The 22,827-nt window shown below is 46.0% G+C and overlaps 1 protein-coding gene across 1 annotated transcript in view; it reads left to right on the top strand.

Annotated features, from left to right (window-relative positions):
* The first annotated feature begins 2,806 nt into the window (after positions 1–2,806).
* TMIE (transmembrane inner ear) overlaps positions 2,807–22,827 on the top strand; it is a 37,186-nt gene continuing 17,165 nt past the window's right edge. The window contains exons 1-2 of the mRNA XM_086615052.1: positions 2,807–2,905; positions 18,045–18,162. Of these exons, the coding sequence (XP_086471178.1) occupies positions 2,807–2,905; positions 18,045–18,162 (217 nt within the window). The remainder of the gene's footprint in view (positions 2,906–18,044; positions 18,163–22,827) is intronic.

Genomic DNA, 22,827 nt, shown 5'->3' with positions numbered 1-22,827 from the left:
CGACCATGGTCCTGGGCAAAACAGACTCATCTTTCTTAAAACAAAGCAATTTATTAACAGTTACTTGAAAGTATAAAGACAAAGAAAACCAGTTACTTGAGAGGATAAAGAGAAAACAAGGCCAGATCTTAAAAACAACACCTCTCCACCACCCTTTCCTTTTGTTCCCGGCTCTACCTCCCCCCGAGCGGTGCAGGGGGACAGAGAATGGGGGAGTGCAGGTCAGTTCATCCATGTTGTTACAGCTGCTCCTTCTCTTAAAGGAGGAGGAGTCCTTACACCATTTTCCCTTGCTCCAGTGGATCCCCTACTCACGAGGAAAAATCCACAGACTTCTCCAGCATGAGTCCTACCCGCAGGATGCAATCCTTCCCCATCGAATCGCTCCAGTGGAGGCTCTTACCAGTCATGGCTTCTTAGGGAGTTGTGGCCACTCACTCCAGCGTGGGTCGTCCCACGGACTCTAGATGCATCTCTACCTTGTCGTGCAACCCATGCTCCACACCCGTCCTCAGGCTCTGGCATCTCTTCCCCGACTTGGCTTCTCCACGGGCTGTGAGTGGGAACTCAGCTCCGGCACCTCGTCCCGCTCCATCCTCACTGACCCGGTGTCGCTGTGCCCGTTTCTCCCAGATCTCAGCCCTCTCTGGGTGAAATCGGCCCGGTGGGCACCCGGGAGCGGGGCTCTCCCCGAGTTCCCCAAGCGGCTCCATCGCTGCCATCCTCAGCGGGTGGCACCGGCGGGGGGGGGGGGGGGGGGGGGGGGGGAGGCCAGGGAGCGGGGGCAGCGCCTCCCTCCCCTCTCCTGCCTCCTGGGCAAAGCACCTTTTCCAGTTCCTTTGTCCCAGCCTGAATAGGGCAATTTGCAGAGGCGCCGGCTGGCTCAGCCCCGAGGGGGATGGGAATCCGGACTGGTGGCCAGAATCAGGTCTGACCCAGTCCGAAACCAGTGGAATCACAGGGAGCAAATCCCCTCTCCTGCCACCAGAACCCCTTTACATCAACCCATCACACCTCCGTGGAGACTACAACTGATTTAACTTTTTACCCAATGACATACTCTAAGTGAAATTGATAGACATTCAATATCTCCCAGACCTTTATTTCTTGGCCAATTTCAGCTGAGTTCAAACAACACCAAAGTTTTAGAAGTCTAGGGGAGGGAAGGTAGGAGGAGAGGGGCAAGCAAAATATCATGACCAAAATCCCCAAGCAAAATATCATGTCCAAAAGCCCCATTTCCTTAAGAAATCAAGCTGAAAAACATTAAAACCAGCTCGGCAGACCAGTGCTTAGGATCCTAGAGCCCCAGACTGGATTTTCATCAGGGAAAGGAGGACCAAGGTGCACAATTTCCGAGATGTACACATAATTCCCTGCCTCGATGCTGCCACCGTCTGTCGTCTGCTGATGAGACCTCACAACACAGCATCCCGCGTTCCCTTTCCACCTCACCCAATTCTTATAACCCATTTTCTGAGCACACCGTCTCCCAGTCATCTCACTGGGAGGTGGGAACAGGGCAGCCACCAGTCGCCCCGTAAGTCTGTGGCACAGAACCCAACGGCTGCTTTTCGTCCGCAGCAACGCACGCGCTGGCATCGTTCCACCCTCCTCTAATCAGTAAGGCAAACCTTAAAGCTGGCCTGCCTATCTGAGCTTGTGAAATATTAATTTGCTACGGAGCTATTTTTTTCCCTGAAATTGTGCTTATGTCTCTAAAAGTGCTAGAACACAGTAGCAGAAGTGATTGTGTCCTCCCAAATCTCATTGCTTGTTTTCTTGCCTAAAACGCCAGGCTTCTCTCCGTAAAGAATCATAGAATCATAGAATGGTTAGGGCTGGAAGGGACCTTCAAAGGTCATCTAGTCCAACCCCCCTGCAAGGAATACTATGAAATGATGATCATGGGAGATGATAGTAAACCTGGTTCATCCATTCACTCTCCTCCTGACCCTCTTTTTTGCTCCGAGACCAAAGGTTTTGTTTGCTCCTTGGTGGAAGAACAGTTCAGATTAGAGTCCCACCTTCCCTCAAATCCCTCAAGCTGTTTTTTCCTTACCCGTCTGATTCAGATAATTTTCTTGAGCCCCTCGAGCAGAGTTGGGCTGGATATGGTGGCCCTGCAGCTTTAGCTTCTCCAGCCTGCTATGCCCATGCTCTTCCCAGTTGCCTTCAGCTCCCTTCAGAGATCAAGTCCAAGTGAAGTTGCAGACTGTAACAACACATCCACAAGATCCTTCAGGGATTCAAGTTGCTTTTAAAATCCCAAGATGTCAAATACTCACCTCTAGCAACACTGGACCCTGCTAGCGTAGGGTAGCGGTGATGCTGATGATGCATCAGCTTGGCTTACAGCCCTTTTTCATTAGGGGAAGGGAATTCTCTCAAAAGGCCAGGAGAAAAAAAAAAAAACAAGAACAAGAGAGCTGGAATCAGTCAGGCAGCTGTAAGGAGGAAAAAAAAAAAGCAAAGCAAAGCCAGGGTCTTAATGAGTGAATCTCCTTCCTCTGGGGGAGCGGCAGAGCTGCGAGCGCTACTTGGCTCCCCGCGTCCCCCCCTTCACGGAGCCTGGCTTGAGGAGCAGCAGAGCACTCTGTAAGCGACACCGGTCTAATTAATTAATGATTCCCTGGCGTCAGCTCTGTGGCTGCTGGGTTAGAGAAGAAGGCAGTAAAGAAGGGCCCGGACAGCGTGCGACGGCTGCTGGTAAACGCTGGGCGCTGCCGAGAGCTGCCTGGGTTATCCATAACCTCCCCTGCTTGGGGCTGCAGCGCACAACTCGGAGAGATACTGGGAAGAGAAGATGGCGTGGGATCCACCCTTGCAGCATCCTTTCTCCTGGGTGAGGTCTTCCTCCCTCTTCTTGTCCTGCTCGAGAGCTGCCGTGGCACAGTTAATCGAGGTAAGGAGCAACTTGCTTTGCAGACTTGGGGGGTTTGGGGGGTGTCCAGGAATCATGTTTTTTTTCCATGCATGTTACCCAGGTAGGGCAGACAGCAGGGAATTTAAGGTGGCTCCAAGGAGTTAGAGGCTTCTTTGGGAGATGTTTGTTGCTTTCTACAGGCCCAGCACTAGAAAGAAGGTGCTTTTAAAATGCTGCTGAGGACAGTCAGCACTTAAGGGCTGGTTGAAGCCCCGAAGAGGGTTTGACACAGTGCAGAGAGCCCAAGTCACAGCACAGCATTTTCTGGCCCAGTACTGTGTGTCCAACAAGTGCCCCACATCAAAGGCTCAAGGAACATAGAGATGGACCAGGCATGATCCAGGTGATCCTGTCCTGGGATGTACCTGCCCAAGTCAAACGTTCAGGCTGCATTTTTCTTTCTCTGCCTTCCCTCATTCCTTCTGCCTAAATGTTAACTTTTGAGGTGATGTTCCTCACCCCCAGCTCAGTTTCAGAGCTTTCCCCTGAGGATGACTACGTGCTCCCATGGCCCCAGCTTCCTATAACAAGGCTGGGATGAACTAGGAGGGAAGAGCAGCTTCACAATCCAGGAATACACCCAGGCAGTGGTTATAACTTACTGCCAGCAGTTTCAGAAGTGAGAGTCCTAGCTGGAAGGACAGCCCCTCCACCCCCCCCCCCAAATTACAGCTGCCAAAAATCCAGCAGCCCAGCCATTTGCAACCTCTTCATCACTTTTCCCAAGTCCTGAGCCACGTTAGAGGCAGCTGCTGTCAGACCCCCAGTGCTGCAGTGCCAACGAGCAGCGTGTTCTTGCAGCAGAGCTTGCTTTGCCCAGATTTCTGGGTGTAGCTAAACTGCTCAAAAATGCATCTGTACCAGCATAGCTGTGTTAAGGGATCTGATGGGCCAGCATAAGATTTTTTTTTTTTTTTCCCCCCAACATTTTAAAACTTTGCATGCCTGGCTGCCCTGCCCCTCACCTGGCCTCTTGTCAAGCCAGGTCTGACCTATGCAGGCTTTGGTCTGCAGATTTTAGCAGCTCATCACCAACACATCAGAGACAACAACGACCGTGCTGAGTTCATATCCCCACCCTGTGATCCAACTTCTTCCCTGACCCTCTGGTTGTCTCATTTTAAAGTTAATTAATTCATTATTTTCAAATGAGTCTACCAACCCATCCTATCCAACCACAATACAACAATCCAGGCAAGGCGAACAGGAACCTAAAACTCCCTTATCCAAACTCATGCCCGCTCTGCTGTAGACATTTTTCCCGTTTTTCCCAAGCTGTTCAGCCTACAGCAGCTCTCAAGGTGACAAGCGAGGCAGAACTTTCTCCTACAGTGCACATTTCACAGAGCACGCTTCGCTGAAGCCAGGGCAACGTGCAGACACAGCATCCACCCGCCAGGAAGATGCTCCCTTTCATTATGTTTCACAGATGCACAATTTACAGGAATTCTCCTCACCCCAAAGCGAAACAAAAATAATCAGAACGATGAAAACGGTTACAAAACAGGTGTAATTTTATGGTCCACTTGACTTCTTGAAAACTCGTGTACTTCCTATATCACATGAGAGGGAGTAAATCTCATCTACAAACACAAGCTGCATGGCAGGTTAACTACCAGCTATCCAAAAATAAGATTAGAAGGACAGTCAGCTTTTGTATTTCTAAAGGCAGACAAATTCCACGCTGCTCCAAAGCTCTGCAAGGACTTTTTACTTCAAATAATTATACAATCTTGAATAATTCAATTTATGCTAAGCCAGCCCACTGAAGCAAACAGAAAGGTCATAGGAGCTGGACATCAGAACACTTCAGCGAGCTCAAAAAAATATAAATTAAAAAAAAAAAAATAAAGAAACCACACAGTAAGGAGAAGTAAAGAAACAAGAAAATGCTCTTGTTTAACAATGTTCAAGTGTTTTCAAATGTGCAGATTCATGTACACTTTCCACTTGGGAGCAAAGAGGCCATAAAAGCCTCTGAAGATTGAATCTAATTGCATTGACAAAAAGCTTTCCTCTTTCATAGGACTTGAGGAAGAATTCTCAGTCCCTCAGGTTGAAAATTAGCTGCCCAAGGATTAGCAAGCTACCCTGGCACTGGGGAAATTTGGAAATGCTTTGGGAAAGCACAGGGAAATCTCTGTGCTTATTTGAGCCACTTTATTAATACTAAGGTTGGGTGAAGCTTTGAGCAACCTGGTCTAGTAGAAAGTGTCCCTGCTCATGGCAGGGGGTTGGAACTAGATGATCCTGTTCAAGTTCAACCGTAGTTTGTACAGGTTTGTCAAGATACTCACCCACATAGCTCCACCTGGGCACCCCTCAGTGCCCAAGTATCCCTACCTTTAAAATTCATTCACATGCACGGACATTAGCAGGTGCTAGAGAAACACCTAGAAGACTGGGAAAAGTCTCTTTTCCAGCAGCACCCCGATGCTCTAGCACTGAAAAGACTAAAGAACAAGACAGCACATCTTTGGCTCCCCCCCGCCCTCCCCACCTTGCACAAGGCTGCTCAGAAAATACATTTAGCTCCCACAAAATAATACCCATGACCTGAAATGGGTATAGCACTGGCCCATTCTTTAGCTTTCCACTTTACCCATCATTTCTCCAAGATCTGCAGCTGGGATAAAGTATGCATTTCAAGAAGCAGGTAGCAGGAGGGACAAGGTGGTAGCACTGTTCATACCACTGATGTTTTTGCCTGTCAGACCTTCGACATGCCCAAGGGATGCTCTGGAAACAGAATTAGGACAAGCTGAGGAGGGAGGAGCATCAACATCTCCAGTGCCTCTAGAACAGAAGTTTCCTCTTACGAAGAACAATATGAACTCTACCACTTCTTAGATTTGGCCCTCTTTTGGGTCAGGGCTGAAAATTAGCACCGTATTATTTTATAACTATTTTTGTCATCAGTTTAAGGAATAGTCTGCTCTTCTGCATAACAGGAAAACCATCAGGACTTTGCTTTGAGAAAGCACAGGGAAATCTCTATGCTTATTTAAGCCACTTTATTAATACTAAGGACTGATAAACCAGCTGGAATAGACCATATTTTCCCAGTCATCCCCGTATGGCTCATTACTGAGCTCCTTATTGACATAATTGTCTTCTGATTTCTATCCCAAGGCTTTTCTCAGACCTCATTTGATTTACCTGCATTTTATCCTTGGTTATAAACTTTCCTATCTGTCTGCAGCTACCTAAAGGAGGCAACCAAGCTAGATAAAAACAAATGTAAAAAGTGAATAGGAGCCTGAAAACTGGACCTTTACAACCCCCACTGTTTTATAGGAGAGGTCAACCTTGTTTTTGACAGAGTTTAGGCCCATCAGCCTCATGGGTTATCACAGGGTGCTCTGGCCTGGAATGTAATGCATTCCTCATGGAGAAAAAAAGCCATGATGACCTGATCAGGATAATGTGCATCAGATCACCTCTTAAAAGGCTTGGACCAGATGCCAAGTTGTACCCTGGAATGGGAAGGTGTATCAGGTGTTTGGGATGTAGCATGTGTTTTAATCAATGATCCCTTTATTGAGTCAATTCTGCATCTGTCAGACCTTTATTAAGCTCTTGGTCTCTGGATTGGAGTTCGGAGCTTCCTACTCAGGGGATTAAACTCTGTCCAAGAATGTCACATAAAAGAAACTCTTCAGAAGCTTTATCAGACCAGAAAAAGGTGCCCCTTCTCTCTACCAAGAAAGGAATTAAAATAAAGATGCTTCTAGTCTCCTGTCATTTCTAGCTTGGTCTTATTGGAAAAGCTGCAAGAGAGACTTGAGAGCAGGGAATAAAACAAAAAAACAACCAACCAACCTAATCTTTTTTGCTGGCTATGAATAGCTTCATTGGAACAAAGGCAGGTCTTGATGAAGTAGGGTAAGAAGATCACTGCAAGATAAATTGAAGGCCATTTTTAAAAAAAAAGGAGGGGTTAATTAAAGGCTTTCAGATGTTTTTCAAGACCTTCCACTTTCAAATTGCTGCGTAGACAAATGATATATTTGATACACACGGTGTCAAGTGGAGTTCAGTTTATGTTATACTTAGCTGTATATTGTCGGGCTCAAGGGACAGTAATCCTCATTTGTAGCCTTCAAGGGAACGTGATGGATGAGATGCTGTATGCAATAATCTAAAAATACTCATGCGTGATTGTAGTTCAAACAAAGGCAGGTAAAATTACTGAGCAGTTATAGTGGACTCCTGAGGTTGATTTCCCACGTGGATGCATAGATTTAACTCAATAGCTGACAATAAAAAGAACAAACAAGAAAATAATCGTTCAGGAGGACATGCACCAGCAACACGCATGATGATTTGAGAGAGAAGTGTTAGCTTTAAGAAAGGGATCTTTAAGGATGATACCAGTATTTTGGACCAGTTGGAGAGGGTCCAGAGGAGGGCCACGAAGATGATAAGAGGGCTGGAGCACCTTTCCTATGAGGACAGGCTGAAAGAGTTGGGGCTCTTCAGCCTGGAGAAGAGGAGGCTCCGGGGTGACCTTATAGCGGTCTTCCAGTACCTCAAGGGGGCCTACAAGAAAGCTGGGGAGAGGCTGTTCAGGAGGGCCTGTTGTGATAGGACAAGGGGTAATGGTTTTAAAATAGAGGGAGGTAGATTCAGGTTGGATATTAGGAAAAAATTTTTTACCATGAGAGTTGTAGAACACTGGAACAGGTTGCCCAGAGAGGTGGTGGATGCTCCATCCCTGGAGACGTTCAAGGCCAGGTTAGATGAGGCCCTGAGCAACCTGATCTAGTTGGAGATATCCCTGTTCCTTGCAGGGGGGTTGGACTAGATGGCCTTTGAAGGTCCCTTCCAGCCCTAACCATTCTATGATTCTATGATTCTATGATTTTGGGTGGGCTGGATTAAAAGTATCATAAAAAAAATTACAAAAGCCATTTTCTGGTAAATTCCTTGTCATGGTCTGTCTGAGGAGACAGGCTCAAGAGAGAGGGACAGAGAGTACACAAAGTCCCTGGACCCTCTCAAACCTACATAAACTTTAAAGAAAAACCTAAACATGCTCTCTGAGCATTTTATTATTTGCACAGGGATTGCAACCACGACTAAATGTAGTGTCTCTGCTAACAGACAACTCTCCTAAACACTACAGCGATGCTAAAGAGGCTGTTGCGTGAGTGCTGCCCCTCTCAGATGGAAAGAGGCATCAGGGTTCAAGCTGAAACTTGTTCACAGGACGGTGAACTGGTCTGGGTACAAAAAAAAAAATCAGGTTCTCATTAGGAAGGATGGAGGCTGAAGGTCTGAGACCACAAGAGGGGTCGTTTGGCCAGCCCAGGAGCAGCCCCAGCACAAGCAAGCCTCACGACCAGGGCAACAGCTAAATCTGTTTATTTTATTTATTTAACATTAAATACTAGCTTTATTAGCTATCACACTGAAATTCAGTCATTACGGTCAGTTTGGGTTTTTTTTCTAAATACATAATCCTATTATATTGGTCTTTGACCTGTGAAGCCACAGATCAATTATCATTACTGTATTTTCAATGTTGCATCTGGACCCTGCCAGAGTTTCCCCACCACTCCAGAGGATCTTGATGGCCTCACTAGATAAGTTTTGCCTACATAGAGGTCCATTGTCAGATTGTCCATCTCCTTTTAAACCTCAGTTCTCCGGAGCCATCTGTGGCCTTTAGATATGTGTAATCAACTGCAATTAGTAATAAACATCGTTAGTTTTGCAAAGCTCAGCCATGCTGCAGGCAAAGCAGCGACACCAGTCAAGCCTAATTAGAAGGGGCATTTAAAAAAAAAAAAAAGACCTTGAAAAGTGGTGCCTTTTGCAATTTTTCTTCTCTGCTGCTCAATAACGTGAATAAAACTCCTGTCTCCAGCAGCTATCTTCTTTTCCACTGGGAATGGTGCTTCTGCTTCCCCCCTCACCCCATCACCCCTGATGGTTTCTGCCTGCCTGAAATGAATCAGAACCAAAGCCATCAAGAATTTTTAGTATTTTAGAAGAGCCAGTGTCAAACTGTTCTGACCTCAAAACGCAACTTGCCTGGGAATAATTTAATGTTTTGGGGTTTAGCTGATGTTTTGCAGCCCTGAATGTCCAAGATCTGTTTAGATCCAGCTCCTTGCAGAGTTGTTTTTCCTCCTCCCAGCCCTTGCTGGGCACGTGGAGAAGCTGCAAAGGTGATGAATGCACGTAACACAGAGAGCCTTCCTTCACTGCAGTCCGAGACACACTGGGATGGGGGAGACATGCTTAGGCTCCACCACACCTGGGGACATGCCATCCAGCATGGCTTGGAGGCCAAGTCTTTGGCATAGTCCAGTCTTCGCTGGAAGATGTTGGGACCCCAAAGCTAGGGGAACCTGCCATGGCGGGTGGTAAAGCAAAAGAGAGGTCGGGGTATCGTGAACATGGTCCAGCCTTGGCTCCTACTTTAGGTGACCCCAGAACAGCCCTACAGGGTCTGAGTCATTGGAAACACAGAGCATTGGGCAACAATAGGCCACCAGCCCCTGTTCCAGCTCCTGCCATGAAGCCACTTGACATTGATCCCTAGGACATCCCAAAAATCCCCTTCACTCTTCCCTGCTGCTACTCCCAGAGACCAAGCAGAGAATTGGATGTCAAGGGCAGGGTTTACCTGCTGTAAAGTGGGAATCTAGAAAGGGGACACCCAAATCTGAGCTAGTCACTGTAGGACCCACTAATAATTACTGAAGAGAAATAATGATTTCTTCATTGGCTCTAGATAAGCTTCCTCAATGGGATGAATAACCCTATAGACGTGCCACTTTCTCTCAAACATAACCATGCAATAACCAGCTAAGGCTTAACTACTCGTACCACACATTTTTAAGCACCTAAGGGTAGATGCATTTTTTTAGAGGGAGAGATTTAGCTTGCAGGTTAAAACACAAAAATACGTGTCTACAGTATTGGCATCAACAAGTGATCCGAGTGCCTCATCATCCATAGGAGACATAGTCAATGCAGTTGGAGTCTAGAGGAGCTGTTCCACTGTCTTGCAAGAGATGCTCCAATCAACAGCCCATCTTTGGTCTCAATATTTGTCATTCATATCAGCTAGGAGTTAGTTTCATTTCCATAAACATAGCAGTCTCATCTTATTTTAGGCATCGTGCTGTACTCCGCCTGTTTTCCAGCTGCTGCTCCAGAGTGCAGGTCTTCCATAAATGTTACATGGAATATTTACCAAGACCTACGTCATTGTCTCCTTTACATATAAGTTCAGGCTACTAAACTAAGCCATAAGCTTCTCTTTTATACACAATAGTTACATAGAATCATTGGAAAAGGCCTTTAAGATCATCTAGTCCAACCATTAACCCAGCACTGCCAAGTCCACCACTAAACCAGGTCCCTCAACACCACAGCTACAAGTCTTTCAAATATGTCCAGGGATGGTGACTCAACCACTTCCCTGGGCAGCCTCTTCCAATGCTTTACAACCCTTTCAGTGAAGAAATTTTTCATAATATACAACCTAAACCTCTCTTGGTGCAACTTGAGGCCATTTCCTCTTGTTTTATTGCTTGTTACTTGGCAGAAGAGACCAACCCCCACATTGCTACAACCTCCTTTCAGGTAGTTGTAGAGAGCAAAAAGGTCTCCCCTCAGCCTCCTTCTCTCCAGGCTGAACAACCCCAGTTCCCTCAGCTGCTCCTCAAAAGACTTGTGCTCCAGACCCTTCACCAGCTTCGTTGCTTCTCTTTGGACATGTTCCAGCACCTCAATGTCTTTCTTGCAGTGAGGGACCCAAAACTGAACACAGCATTCGAGGTGCAGCCTCACCAGTGTTGAGCACCGGGGGACGATCCCTGCCCTACTCCTGCTGGCCACACTATTGCTGATAAAATCTTGTCGTTTCTTCCCTCCAATGCAAGTTCAGCCTTGTTTAAGGTTATGCTGTTCCTCATCCACAAATTCCTCCAGAACTGGCCATAAACTGGCAGCAAGTGCTCCAATCACTCACTTTCCTGCTCCTGATGGTAAGCACATGCCTCTACAGCGATCCAGAGTCCTAGGCTGTCCTCCTGTTGAGGCACACAATTGCTGTAGCACCCAATATGTCAGCACATCCCTGACCTTTCTGTCTATTTGCATCTTCCCCATCTTTTACTAGTCCAACAGTTTGCTCATCATGCCTTCAGAACTTTGACTGGAGAATACTTAAGTATCAAAATAACGCTTACTACATGCTCCATCTCTGTGAAGGTTTCTACATAAATTGTGCAGCAGTTGGAGGAGGATCCTGCTATCCATGCCATTTCCCGGAGAGCTATTTATCTGTGCCATGATCTTGAGAATATTTTCTAATTGCCCATCTAAGCTACTCTACTCTGAGCTGGCAATATTACTTCTGTTGAACATGGATGATGCATCAAGTGCTTTGAGATCTCTCCAGAGCAAAGAGACCAACATTAGAAGGTTCAGCAGGCAAAAGCAGCGAGGATCTCTAGTCCCACAGGTCTGTGCCTGACGCTGCCAATGCAGACTCTGACTTTGGTTTGCTGCTTCTGATTACAATTATTCTGCTGCTGCAGAGTCAATCCTGTGCAGAAGTCCCACAAAGAAATGAACACATCCTGCTCTTGACTCATGCTGGAGACAAGCACAGAGGACAGCTGTGATGTCAAAAACTGTGTGGGCTGTAGAAACCCAGTACCATCACTTCCAAGCCACGGAGCTGAAGGTGGGTTCTTATTCCCTCACCTTCAGATCTGCAATGTGCATTATTTTTTAATTTATTCCGGATTCTTTGAGGACACAATCTTATTATTATTGCTGATTAATTATTAATGGTAGACTCAAATAAACTGCTGAAGATCATCAGGTTCTGATGCATGAAATACCCTATGGCTGGTCATAAAATGGAACCAGGTACATGACCAACAAGGGGTTGCTCTCCACAACTGTAGACAGAGAATATACCCACAAGCACGGGTCTTTCCAGAGCAGACCCTCATGAGAAAACACACTTCTGGGATGTAGAGTAGTGATCCAGCCTCTCTCTTGTCTTGGGACTCTTTGTAGCAGATCGCCACTCATGCTGAGTGTTCCACCATGGTCAAGAAAGCATGGAGCATTGTGTTGCTCTGTGAACACAGGCCTGCAAACGCCACAGTGACAGATGGAAGGAAGGAAGGACGGACCATTGGCAATGTGCAAGGCTGGGCTGAGTGAGCAATAGGTCCATGATAGCCTCCAGAGCTGCATTTCTCCTCCCTGCACTATCATTAGATCTTCTGGGGACTTGCTCCTAAGACAGTCTAGAGCATTAGCTACAGTCAACCTTAAACCTCCAGCCATCTACACAGCTAACAATTCACCTCTGCTCCCATATGGTATAACTTCGGCAGGACTAACACCATCCCTGTTTGCCTCTTTTTCCCTTCTTGATGTGCACTTCAGAGTTACCCGGATATGCAGTTCCAGCAGAAGCCCCACAATTTCTTTTTCTCACTGGTTTTCCTTTTAATATCTGGCTCCCTTTCCCAGTTGTCCATTAGAGACAAGTCTGGAAGAAGAGACCCATCCATTGGAGAGCTAAGCTTCACAAAATGGCAAAATCATACCAAGTACTGCTAATGAAGTGTCTCCTGTGAATCAGATTGAGGCCACCCTAGAGATTAACTCCAGGATCAGTAGTAAGGTAGGAACCCTGAATCCAAGGCAGGAAGTCAACTTAGCACTGGCACAGGTTGCCCAGAGAAGCTGTGGCTGCCCCATCCCTGGAAGTTTTCAGGGCCAGGTTGGATGAGGCTTTGAGCAACCTGGTCTAGAGGAAGGTGTCTCTGCCCACAGCACGGGGGTTGGAACAAGATGATCTTTGAGGTCCCTTCCAATCCAAACCATTCTGTGATTCTATGATCTCTGGGGTCAGCACTTCCAACTAGAGGAAAATTTTCTGAACCTAAACCAGTCCCCTCATCCCTCCCCAGCACTGCTGTCTACCACAGCTCCTTCAATTTCTTATCTTTATTGTTGGATGCTTTGCAAGGAGTAGAAAGAAATCCTACAGGTGAAAAGGGAGAACTTTCAGTATCAAATATCACGGATTCCTAGGTCTTTGATCATCCCAGATGCCTTTACAACACCACACCACTCTGGCCAGACTTCTTTCTCCTTTAGTTCACCTGTAGCAGTTCTGGTTTTGAACATTAGATGCCCCATGGCCAGTCCCTGCCCTACGAGAGAAGGGTGACTGTCACAAATTGCAATGGGTGGTGCTGAGTAGCCAAGACAGCTTGGAAGATACTGACTCAGACAACACTCCTGTTCACCACTGATGGGTTCTGAATAGGATGCCCCTGGGAGACAAAGCACTCCAGACACGGCGGGAAGCATCCTTCATTAGGAAGAGACTAAAATATGGTTTGTATTGCACAAATAAGCAGGTAATTGGAGAGCAGCTCCAGTTGACTCAGTGGTATCCATTACAGCTGCGTTTGAGCAGCACTTTGATGGGCTGAGAAGGGAAGGGCACTGCGGGGAATCTGATGTGCCTGTTTAGGAGATTTTTTTTTTTTTTTCAGAAATGAAGTGTTTTCAGCTTCCATCAAAAGGCTGTTGCCAATTCAGATCAGATCCTCCGGTCAGATATAAGGCAATGGAAGCGTTTTGGTAACAACCCTTCCGAAAGGTCACTAGCAGGTTTTAACTCTACGATTTATAGGACAAGGGGGAATGGCTTTAAAGTGAAAGAAGACAGATCTAGATTGGATATAGGGAAGAAATTTTTCCCTCTGAGGGTGGTGAGGCACTGGCACAGGTTGCCCAGAGAAGCTGTGGCTGCCCCATCCCTGGAAGTGTTCAAGGCCAGGTTGGATGGGGCTTTGGGCAACCTGGTGTAGTGGAGGGTGTCTCTGCCCATGGCAGGGGGGTTGGAACTAAATGATCTTTAAGGTCTCTTCCAACCCAAACCATTCTATGATTTGCTGCACCACATCATAACATGAAGTTCGTTAGCAGTGAGAGGTTGTTAATCTCCGATTTTCTAAGCCATAAACCAAGAAAATAAATGCTTCTTGTTGGCATGCGTGACCCTACCATATCATCACTGCACTGAGACCACAGGAGTTGGTCTAAAACTATTTGGCCAGTAACATTTGTCCTCTTAACACACCTGTGAAACGTGCTCAACCTCATTTCAGATATGGGGAACCGAGGCACGCAAGAGCTAAGGACCTGATCTGCAATGAGACTTAGGTACCTTGTTTGTCCAACATCTAGCTGCTATGGAGGCCATCAGGTCCTTGTCCAGTTTTCACCTAAATGGTCACTCCAGAGAAGTTTCTTTTAACAAAGGCAAGTATCTGTAAGGCTATTTGCCCCAGACTCTCCCACAGATATTGAAGATCTACTCAACCAGTGGAGATGAGGTTGCAATTTACCTCAACTGAAGTACTAATCAAATCACCACTAAAGAAAGCTCCCATCATCTTCACAAGACAAGACTCATGATTATTATTCATTTTTTTTCCCACATATTGTCTTATTTCCCCCTTACACTTCACTTTTGGAGCTTTTTCAAGAGCTGGAAACTAGAGTGTTGTTCATGTTGCATCAGACACAGACATCTCTTTACCCAAATCCTCTCTCTTTTGTAGATATGCACTAAGCAAGACATCACCACATCTTTTCTGACCTTTGATACAGTACAAGTCACAAAATTTAATTAAAAGACCTCCTCATTAGCCTGAATAACTTAACTGATTAAGACAAGCTTTCCTGAATGTCAACCAGGCTTAACAAAACATCTACAAGATAATTTAAGAGCAGGTTTCTTTAGTCAAACTTGTCATTAGTGACTCAAAACACAGAAGTAAGACTGCTTAGAAAAAAGGTATTATTTATGAACAAAGAAAAACACCAGAACTATCAGTTCTTCTTTTATGTATAATTTAAATGCGTTACTAACTGCTTTCAAAACTTCTATTTAAGGGAGAACACAGCTAAAAAAACCTGACTTCCCCAAAACAAACACAAAATGAAAGAAAAAAAGTACACTTACAGTTAGGAAAAGTCCACTTAACTGTAAAAATAAAGGTAGTTTTAAGGAATGGAGGCATTTGATATCATGTCTCCTACTTATTTATGCATATTGTGATCTGGAAAATAATTTGTGCACATGTGCACAAAAGTACAAAAGGAACCTGCAAGCTACAACACAAAAAGAAATGAAACAGCACCACTTTGTCAGTGAGCAGTGGTGAAGAAAATGTGAAGATAAAAAAAAAAAAATGGGAGAGGCCAGGACCTTCCTTCTGAACTCCCAGCACGACTAGATGGTCTCTGCACATTTCGTGTGTTCTCAAGTAACGCAAAGGCTCTCAGAAAATGCAGGTTACCTTAATTCTTCATCGCAAACAGCTGTTTGTTCATTGCTGCTTCCTCTGTTACCAGTGGGGAAACTGAGGCACTGAGTGCTCATACAAGATTAGGCAGGTAATGAAAGGTGTAGATGTGAGGCTTCCTGATTTTGTCTCCTACTTATGGATGATGAGGCCACTGCTGTGACGTTGCTATGAAGTCTGGTGCCATTTGAGATGTCCTACAGTGTCTGACATGAGTACAGGAGCTGGCACATACGACACAGTGCAAGACCTGTGCCCTGCTGGGTGGGCTGATGAAGGATACTCCATAACACCTCAGGCAAGACAAGATGTCTCTATTTAAGAGGCTGAATCCTACTCCCACTCACATCTTTAAAGCCAAGGAACTATGAAATGCCACAGAACTGCAGATTACTCATGCTTCTGAGTCCCCCTCCCTTCCAGAGGGGCATTCCCTGTCCAGAAAGCAGGGTTAAGGCAACATCAGGGTGCAGATGTTCAGAACTTGGACACGAGCCCACAGAGAGGTACATGCCTGGAGGAGCTTCACAGCAGGACAACTGGAGTCAAGATTCACATCTTTTCTTATAGCACACCCAGAGCCAGCCCTGCCTGGCAGGGTGGGTGAGCCAGGCTTGACCGGGGCTATCTCTGCTCAACAAACCAACCCTCGACTCCCGGGATGCCCCATCCCTGGAAGTGTTCAAGGCCAGGTTGGATGAGGCTTTGGGCAACCTGGTGTAGTGGAGGGTGTCCCTGCCCATGGCAGGGGGGTTGGAACTAGATGATCTTTAAGGTCCCTTCCAACCCTAATGATTCTATGATTCCTATAGCAGCTCTAGTGAGGTCAATGCAGAGCAGACAAGTTACCTGGTCCCTTCCTGCACTGCTCCTTCAGGCAGTGGGGTAGCAGTTAAAGAAGGTGGGAACCAAGTGTGCACCATGCCCTAGCCCTCTTCTCAGGCCATATGAAATCTGGTGTTATAGGTCTACCTGCTGTAACACAGACATAACCACAGCCTCAGACACTTTGAGATGTCCTGCTCCCATGTAGACTCATCCACAGGTCACAATCCCTTCAACTCAAGTTCACAGTGGAGTTCCAGCCCGTCCAGTCCAGCAGAACAGAAACAGCAGTGATGCCCTGGCCATCCACCAGACTGCATTGCCATTGCTGTTATCAAAATGTTCCCAGGTACCCAACGTTGGGTGTCAAAAAACACTGTAGTGGTTTAACTCCAGCTGGCAACTAAGCACCACCCAGCCACTAGCTCACACCCCAACAGTGGGATGGGGGAGAAGAGAATTGGAAAAATAAAAGTGAGAAAACTCATGGGTCGAGATAAAACCAGTTTAATAAGGAAAGCAAAAGCCGTGCACACAAGCAAAGCAAAACAAGGAATCCATTCACTGCTCCCCATTGGCAGGCAGGTGTTCAGCCATCTCCAGGAGAGCAGGGCTCCATCACCTGTAATGGTTCCTTGAGAAGACAATCATCATCACTCTGAACATCCCTGTCTTCCTCCTTCTTCCCCTCACTTTATATGCCAAGCATGGTGTCATATGGTATGGAATATCTCTTTGGTCAGTTGGGGTCAGCTGTCCCAGCTGTGTCCTCTCCCAACATTTTGCACACTCCCAGCCTGCTCGCTGGTGGGGTGGGGTGAGAGGCAGAAAAGGCCTTGACTCTGTGTAAGCACTGCCCAGCAGTAACAAACACATCCCTGTTATCAACACCGTTTTCAGCACAAAACCAAAACATAACCCCCTATTAGCTATTACGAAGAAAATTAACTCTATCCCAGCCAAAACCAGCTGAAGGGTGAAAAGTAGAAAGAAACAACCAAAGGTCATCATTGACTGCTGTCTCACACACAATGATTTCTGTCCTATTTGATCCAGCAGTTCTTCTGCAATGTTTCTCCAAGGTTCAGGAGAAAGGCAGAAGTTACTCTCCAGGCAGCCAGAGCATCCTCCTCCTGGAGGTCAGGCTGCTGGGGCCAACTGTGAGATCAAGGTCAACAAGGGTTGACCCCTGTCCAGTGGGAGTTGCTTTAAGCCAAAGCTCTTGTGTTCATCCTGTGCCTGGCCATGGGCTCCACTGACCCTGGGTCATCCAGCCCCATCACTATGGATGTGTCTGGTGACCTGGGCTCTCTGCTCACCCTGGGCTTGCCTTGCTTCCCTCGTTTGGCCATGGTGAGATGGGGTCTTGCTGGTGAGACCCCTGCCCTGCTGTTTGTGTTGTCCACCTCAGCTCCCCATCTTTATGGAGCAGCTGGCTCTCATTGCACCCTGACATTTAACTCTCTTCCTCCTTCCCTTCTCATCTAGTCCTTGCAGAACAGATACCACTGCAACACAACTTGTGGAGAAGTCATTTCAAAAAGAAAAAAGCCATGTTGTACTTTGCAGCTGAATCTTAAAAACATCTTTCAAAGATAGGAATGCAAAATATAAGAAATTTCCTCCTGACCCCAGGAAACAGACTCTTTAGAAAAAGCTGAGACTTTAGGAAATAACAGCCAAAAAGATTTACTTTGTAGTCCTGAAAATTTGCAATACTTCAGTTAAATTCCAAAATGGCAAAAGCTTTAGATATGAGCTCTTCAGTGAAGTCTCCGTTCCTCAAAGACTTCCAAATTGTTGGGGGACCAGTAAACTGGGGTCCACCACCTCTGCTATTGGCATCCTTCTGCCTGTTTTAGGGACCCTTGCAAATCTCAAACCACATATCTCTTTTTTTTTTTCTCCCTCTTTCCCAGGCCACCACAGAACCCCCAAAAAAGAAACCGGACCCTGTCACTTCGGAGACGGTGGTGATCTGGGGGCTGCGCCTCTGGCAGGTGATTGGTATCTTTGCCATCTTTGTCCTGGCAGTCAGTAAGTCGTAATTCTCTGCCTTGCACCAACTATAGCACCACCCCAAGTAGGACCTGTTCCTGGAGGACTACAGACCAAACGGCCATGGAGGTCACAGACTGAGGCTCTTTGGTCTCTGGCATCACAGGGCTACACACTGAGGGGGTTTTGCAGCAGGGGAAGGCTGGTGGGGTCTTTGAAGGAACCACAGGTTGGCCACCACAGCTTCATCTTGTAACATACTGATCAACAGGTCCTAGCTGGTGGCATCCCAGAGCCAAAGAGAGACTATAGGGCTGTAGCACAGCTGGGACTGTTCTCAGCTACAGTACCACATTCAGGCCCAAATGCATGTTATAGCCATGGTCCTGCTCTGTCACTACAACCATTCAAACCATACATGACCTCCTGTGGTGTTGTCCCACATGCTGAGAAGCCTCAAGAGTTCTGCAGTCACAGCCAGATCATAGAATCATAGAATGGTTAGGGCTGGAAGGGACCTTCAAAGGTCATCTAGTCCAACCCCCCTGCAAGGAACAGGGATATCTCCAACTAGATCAGGTTGCTCAGGGCCTCGTCCAACCTGGCCTTGAACGTCTCCAGGGATGGAGCATCCACCACCTCTCTGGGCAACCTGTTCCAGTGTTCTACAACTCTCATGGTAAAAAATTTTTTCCTAAAGTCCAGTCTGAATCTACCTCCCTCTATTTCAAAACCATTACCCCTTGTCCTATCACAACAGGCCCTCCTGAACAGCCTCTCCCCATCTTTCTTGTAGGCCCCCTTGAGGTACTGGAAGACCGCTATAAGGTCACCCCGGAGCCTCCTCTTCTCCAGGCTGAACAGCCCCAACTCTTTCAGCCTGTCCTCATAGGAAAGGTGCTCCAGCCCTCTTATCATCTTCGTGGCCCTCCTCTGGATCTCACATTAAGGTCTCTAAGTCCTGTTATAGGTGCCAAGACTCTCACTTCATTTTAGCAGGGCTTTCAGGATTTAAAAATCTCCTTTTTTTTGGACACAGGCACTAGGAAACCACTGGCTTAGACCTGGAGACTGCAGTGCTCTCTCCCAGCACACTTTGAGAATCTGCCTGGGTATGGCTGATTCCTCACCTGAGTGTCTTCATCCAGCTTCATCTCCTTGTAACTCACTCTGGGAGCAGCATTTAAGCCAACTTCACTGTGCATTGCAAACTGCCATCATGAGCTTCCTTATAAGAATATCTCTTAGGACACTATCATAACCCTATCAAAATTCAAAGGAAAGATCTCATTGACCCAACTGTAACTTCATTAAAAAAAAAAAAAAATCAGTTTGATACGAGTCAAACTTGATAAATCCATTTCTTCCCCATCTTCTTGTTACTATCTAGACTCTTGCAAAGTGTTCATTTTCCGAAAGAAATGAATTAGTTGAAGTTACACTGACTCATTTACAACTCCATTGAGCCTCCTCTTTTTCCTGTTAGGGACAGCTGAGCAGAGGGACAGATCCTGTCCCCATTCCCTCAAGCTAAATACCATCAACTCAGAGATCACCTCAAATCTTTACCCTCTCCAAGAAGGAAATTGTCCAGCCATATGGACTTAGATACATCTAAATCTTCTAGGCATTTTTTACCACTCTCTTCTCATTCTGGCTTGTAGCCCTAATTGCTTGTCAGAATTAATTTCACAAGTGGAACGATGAAGGACTAAAGAAAGGCCTCGAGTGCCTTAGCTTTCTGCATCACTTCTGCTCTCATTCCTCTGAAGTGCTGAGCACTCTCCAAAAGTGTCCACATGCAAACTCCTGGCGAAGAACAGCCGCAGGAGATGACCTGCAAACTAGCCATTGTTTAGGAGAACATGGGTTTGCTGGGCCAGCTCTACAAACATAGTATTGCAGACAACAACTGTGCTCCCTGTTACTCTTTGATTTGCTGCTTAACCCTCATCTAGATGTTCCCCGATCTACTCAAAGAGCACAGCAGTCTGTGTGATGTTGTCTCTGCTGAGATCAAGGGAATCAAGTCATTTGTTGGTGCCAGTCTTCAGCTGCTGTGCCTAACCAGTATCAGTCCTTCCCTGATAGCCTTCCTGTTATGTTCCCACGCTCCATCTAAACCAGAAGATCACATTTTCAAAGCCAATACAAGCATTTTCCTCTGCTTTCTTCTCCCCTCATTGCCCTTTCTGGGCAAACACTCCACCCTACACCCAAAGTCTGAGGGATGACTACTTCTACAACTTGCCTGATCTCAATCAAATGAAGCTTATGCTAATTAATCACATGCCACAACACCCTTTGCAAACAAATCACCAAAAAATCCAGTGAGCAAAGTAAACACAGCCAAGTATTTAACCCTAGTGACTCCACACACCATGTGAAATGGGCATCAAAATGGACAGCAGGAGCTTTAGAAGTGGACTAGTGAAGGGGTTTATTTAGCTGGTTTGTCTTGGTTCAGAGGCCTCAAATCGTAAAGAAATTTTTGCCCAGTAGCTCTGATTGCTTTGTTGTTTGTTAAAAATCAGCTCTAGCATCACCTGGTTATTTAGGGTTAGAGGCACAGAGTCTCCCACGCTGGCACATGAACACATCAGACCATGCACTGTTTGCAGAAAAGAAACAAAGGATTTTTTTTTTTTTTTTACCTAAAAATATCAGTAACAAGAAGCAAACACCCATGAGAGTTCACTCATCTAGTGACAGCCCAGAAATGAAATGTTTTCTAGAAAACAACATACAAAGAAAATTACTGCCTAGATACTGAAAGTAGTGAACACTGAGAAACTAAAACACTTTTACGTGTCTGTTTGGACAAGCAAACGAGTAGGTGATGTGCAATTCAGTAAAGTAACGTCTGCTTTAAGGTTTGAGTTCCCACTAAAACACAGGTAGTTTAACAAAATCAGACCAGTCTGCTACAGATATATACTACTGGAGGAGCAGGAAGGTATTTGCTAAGAGATTAGAGGGTTTTGACTTGCTGAGTTGCAGTGACAGATAATTCAGTACATCACAACATGGAATGGAGTCAGTTTAGGGTTCTGCTGCTCTATTACAGCCTTTTCATTTGAAGACATTTTCTTTCAATGAGCAGAAGGGATTTGAAAGCAAGTGTACCACCTCAATCATTTTTTTTTTTTTTAAATGAAAACAAGTATTTGGTGAAGACAGCAACTATTAATCAAGTCTGTGATCTAAGTCAAAACAGGATAGGTTCAACCTTAAGGACATTAGAATAACTGAATCATGCAGTCAGTTCTCACCAATTTCTTGTCTCTCGCTCCAGTAACATCTTCCTCCTCCTTTGCTTTGTGGTCCCCAAAGCATTGGTGGTTCCCCAGCTTTACCAGTCAAGTTTCAGCTCTCAGGAGCAGACACAGGTTTTTCTGTGAGCGAGCTCTTGGAGCCTGCCTTGGTACCAGTCTGGAAAACTAGAAAACGTTCTAATTTTCTAATAGGACAAGAGCTGGAGAAGACCTTTAGCGTGGCTTGCTTTTCCTGATTCCAGGAGCACCTTCCCAGTCAGAGCAGGAGGGTAACACAACCCTCTAACAGCAGTAGGAGACCATAGAGCATCCTTTCCAGGGTCTGCACAAGATCCCATTGGCTCACCATCTCACCTTGTTATCAAGGCTTTGAGGGTGTGTCTACTTTGTCATGTGAATTCAGGTGAGGAGTAAATGAGGATGAGGAGAGGAATCGAGATGCTTTTAAAGTTAATGCCCCTGGCTACCTCTCTGTGTGTGATTGTGGAGCACTTCAACTGAATTCCTTTCAGCTGACATGGAAATAGGAGATAGTTACTCCGGAAAAGTATGGCCCCAGCCAGGCATGACAATTGCTAAGGGCATCCACAGACCAAACTGGAGTGCCCCACCTGAAATACACCAACTGTGGGTGGCAGATCCTCTGAGCTCTTCCACCTCTCAAACCTGCTCCTGCAGAGCTGGCGAGTATAGGCGTGATCTAGGTGTGGTTTCCAAGTCTTGCTCTTAGCAATTGCCACAAGATGGCATCATCATATAACAAAAGGCAGGAAAACCAGCCAAATCCAAAACTCTTACAGTTCCTGATCTAAGGAAGAGAAAAAACAAACAACAACAACAAAAAACCCACACACCACTGAAATGGGCAAAAAGTCTGCGGGGAGATCTTCTAACTGATAAAAAGATTTTTGGGCAGGTTACAAGTCAAACAGGATAACTTTTAGCTGTGCCCAGCAGAGACCGGGAGAGATGGAGTGTTTGCACACCTGCCAGCAGAAGGCTTTTCTCTCTCTCCTGCAGCAGCTGGTAGCCAGCTTTCTCAGATGCTGTATGAAAACATCTCTCTGTTGCACCCATCCATCTCCGTCTTTTTCTTTTGTTTCTGCTCCGTGATAAGATACATCACAAGAGGAAAAAAATAAAGTTTGGGTGTAAAGCAGCCCACAGTAGAAAATACAGCTTTGTAGCACATGCAGAGCATTGTTCAGATGATGCTGGAGGTATGATTCTCATGGATGGGTTCAATCCTTACACAATTCTTATTCAGTTATTAAAATATCAGGAATGCCAGGTCTTTTTGCTACTACTGGAGAAGGCAGATGAGAGCTCATTTTTAAAGCAAGCACAACCTCCACAGGGAAAAATCTGGAAGTGAGAGGGAAAAACAAAGATTCTCAGGTACCACACAGAGGAGGTCAACTCACTTTTG

Source organism: Tauraco erythrolophus, chromosome 7, assembly GCF_009769465.1.
Source record: "Tauraco erythrolophus isolate bTauEry1 chromosome 7, bTauEry1.pri, whole genome shotgun sequence".
Classification (NCBI taxonomy): Eukaryota; Metazoa; Chordata; class Aves; order Musophagiformes; family Musophagidae; genus Tauraco; species Tauraco erythrolophus.
The sequence above is the reverse complement of the archived record's forward strand: the minus strand, read 5'-3'. Positions and strand labels throughout refer to the sequence as shown.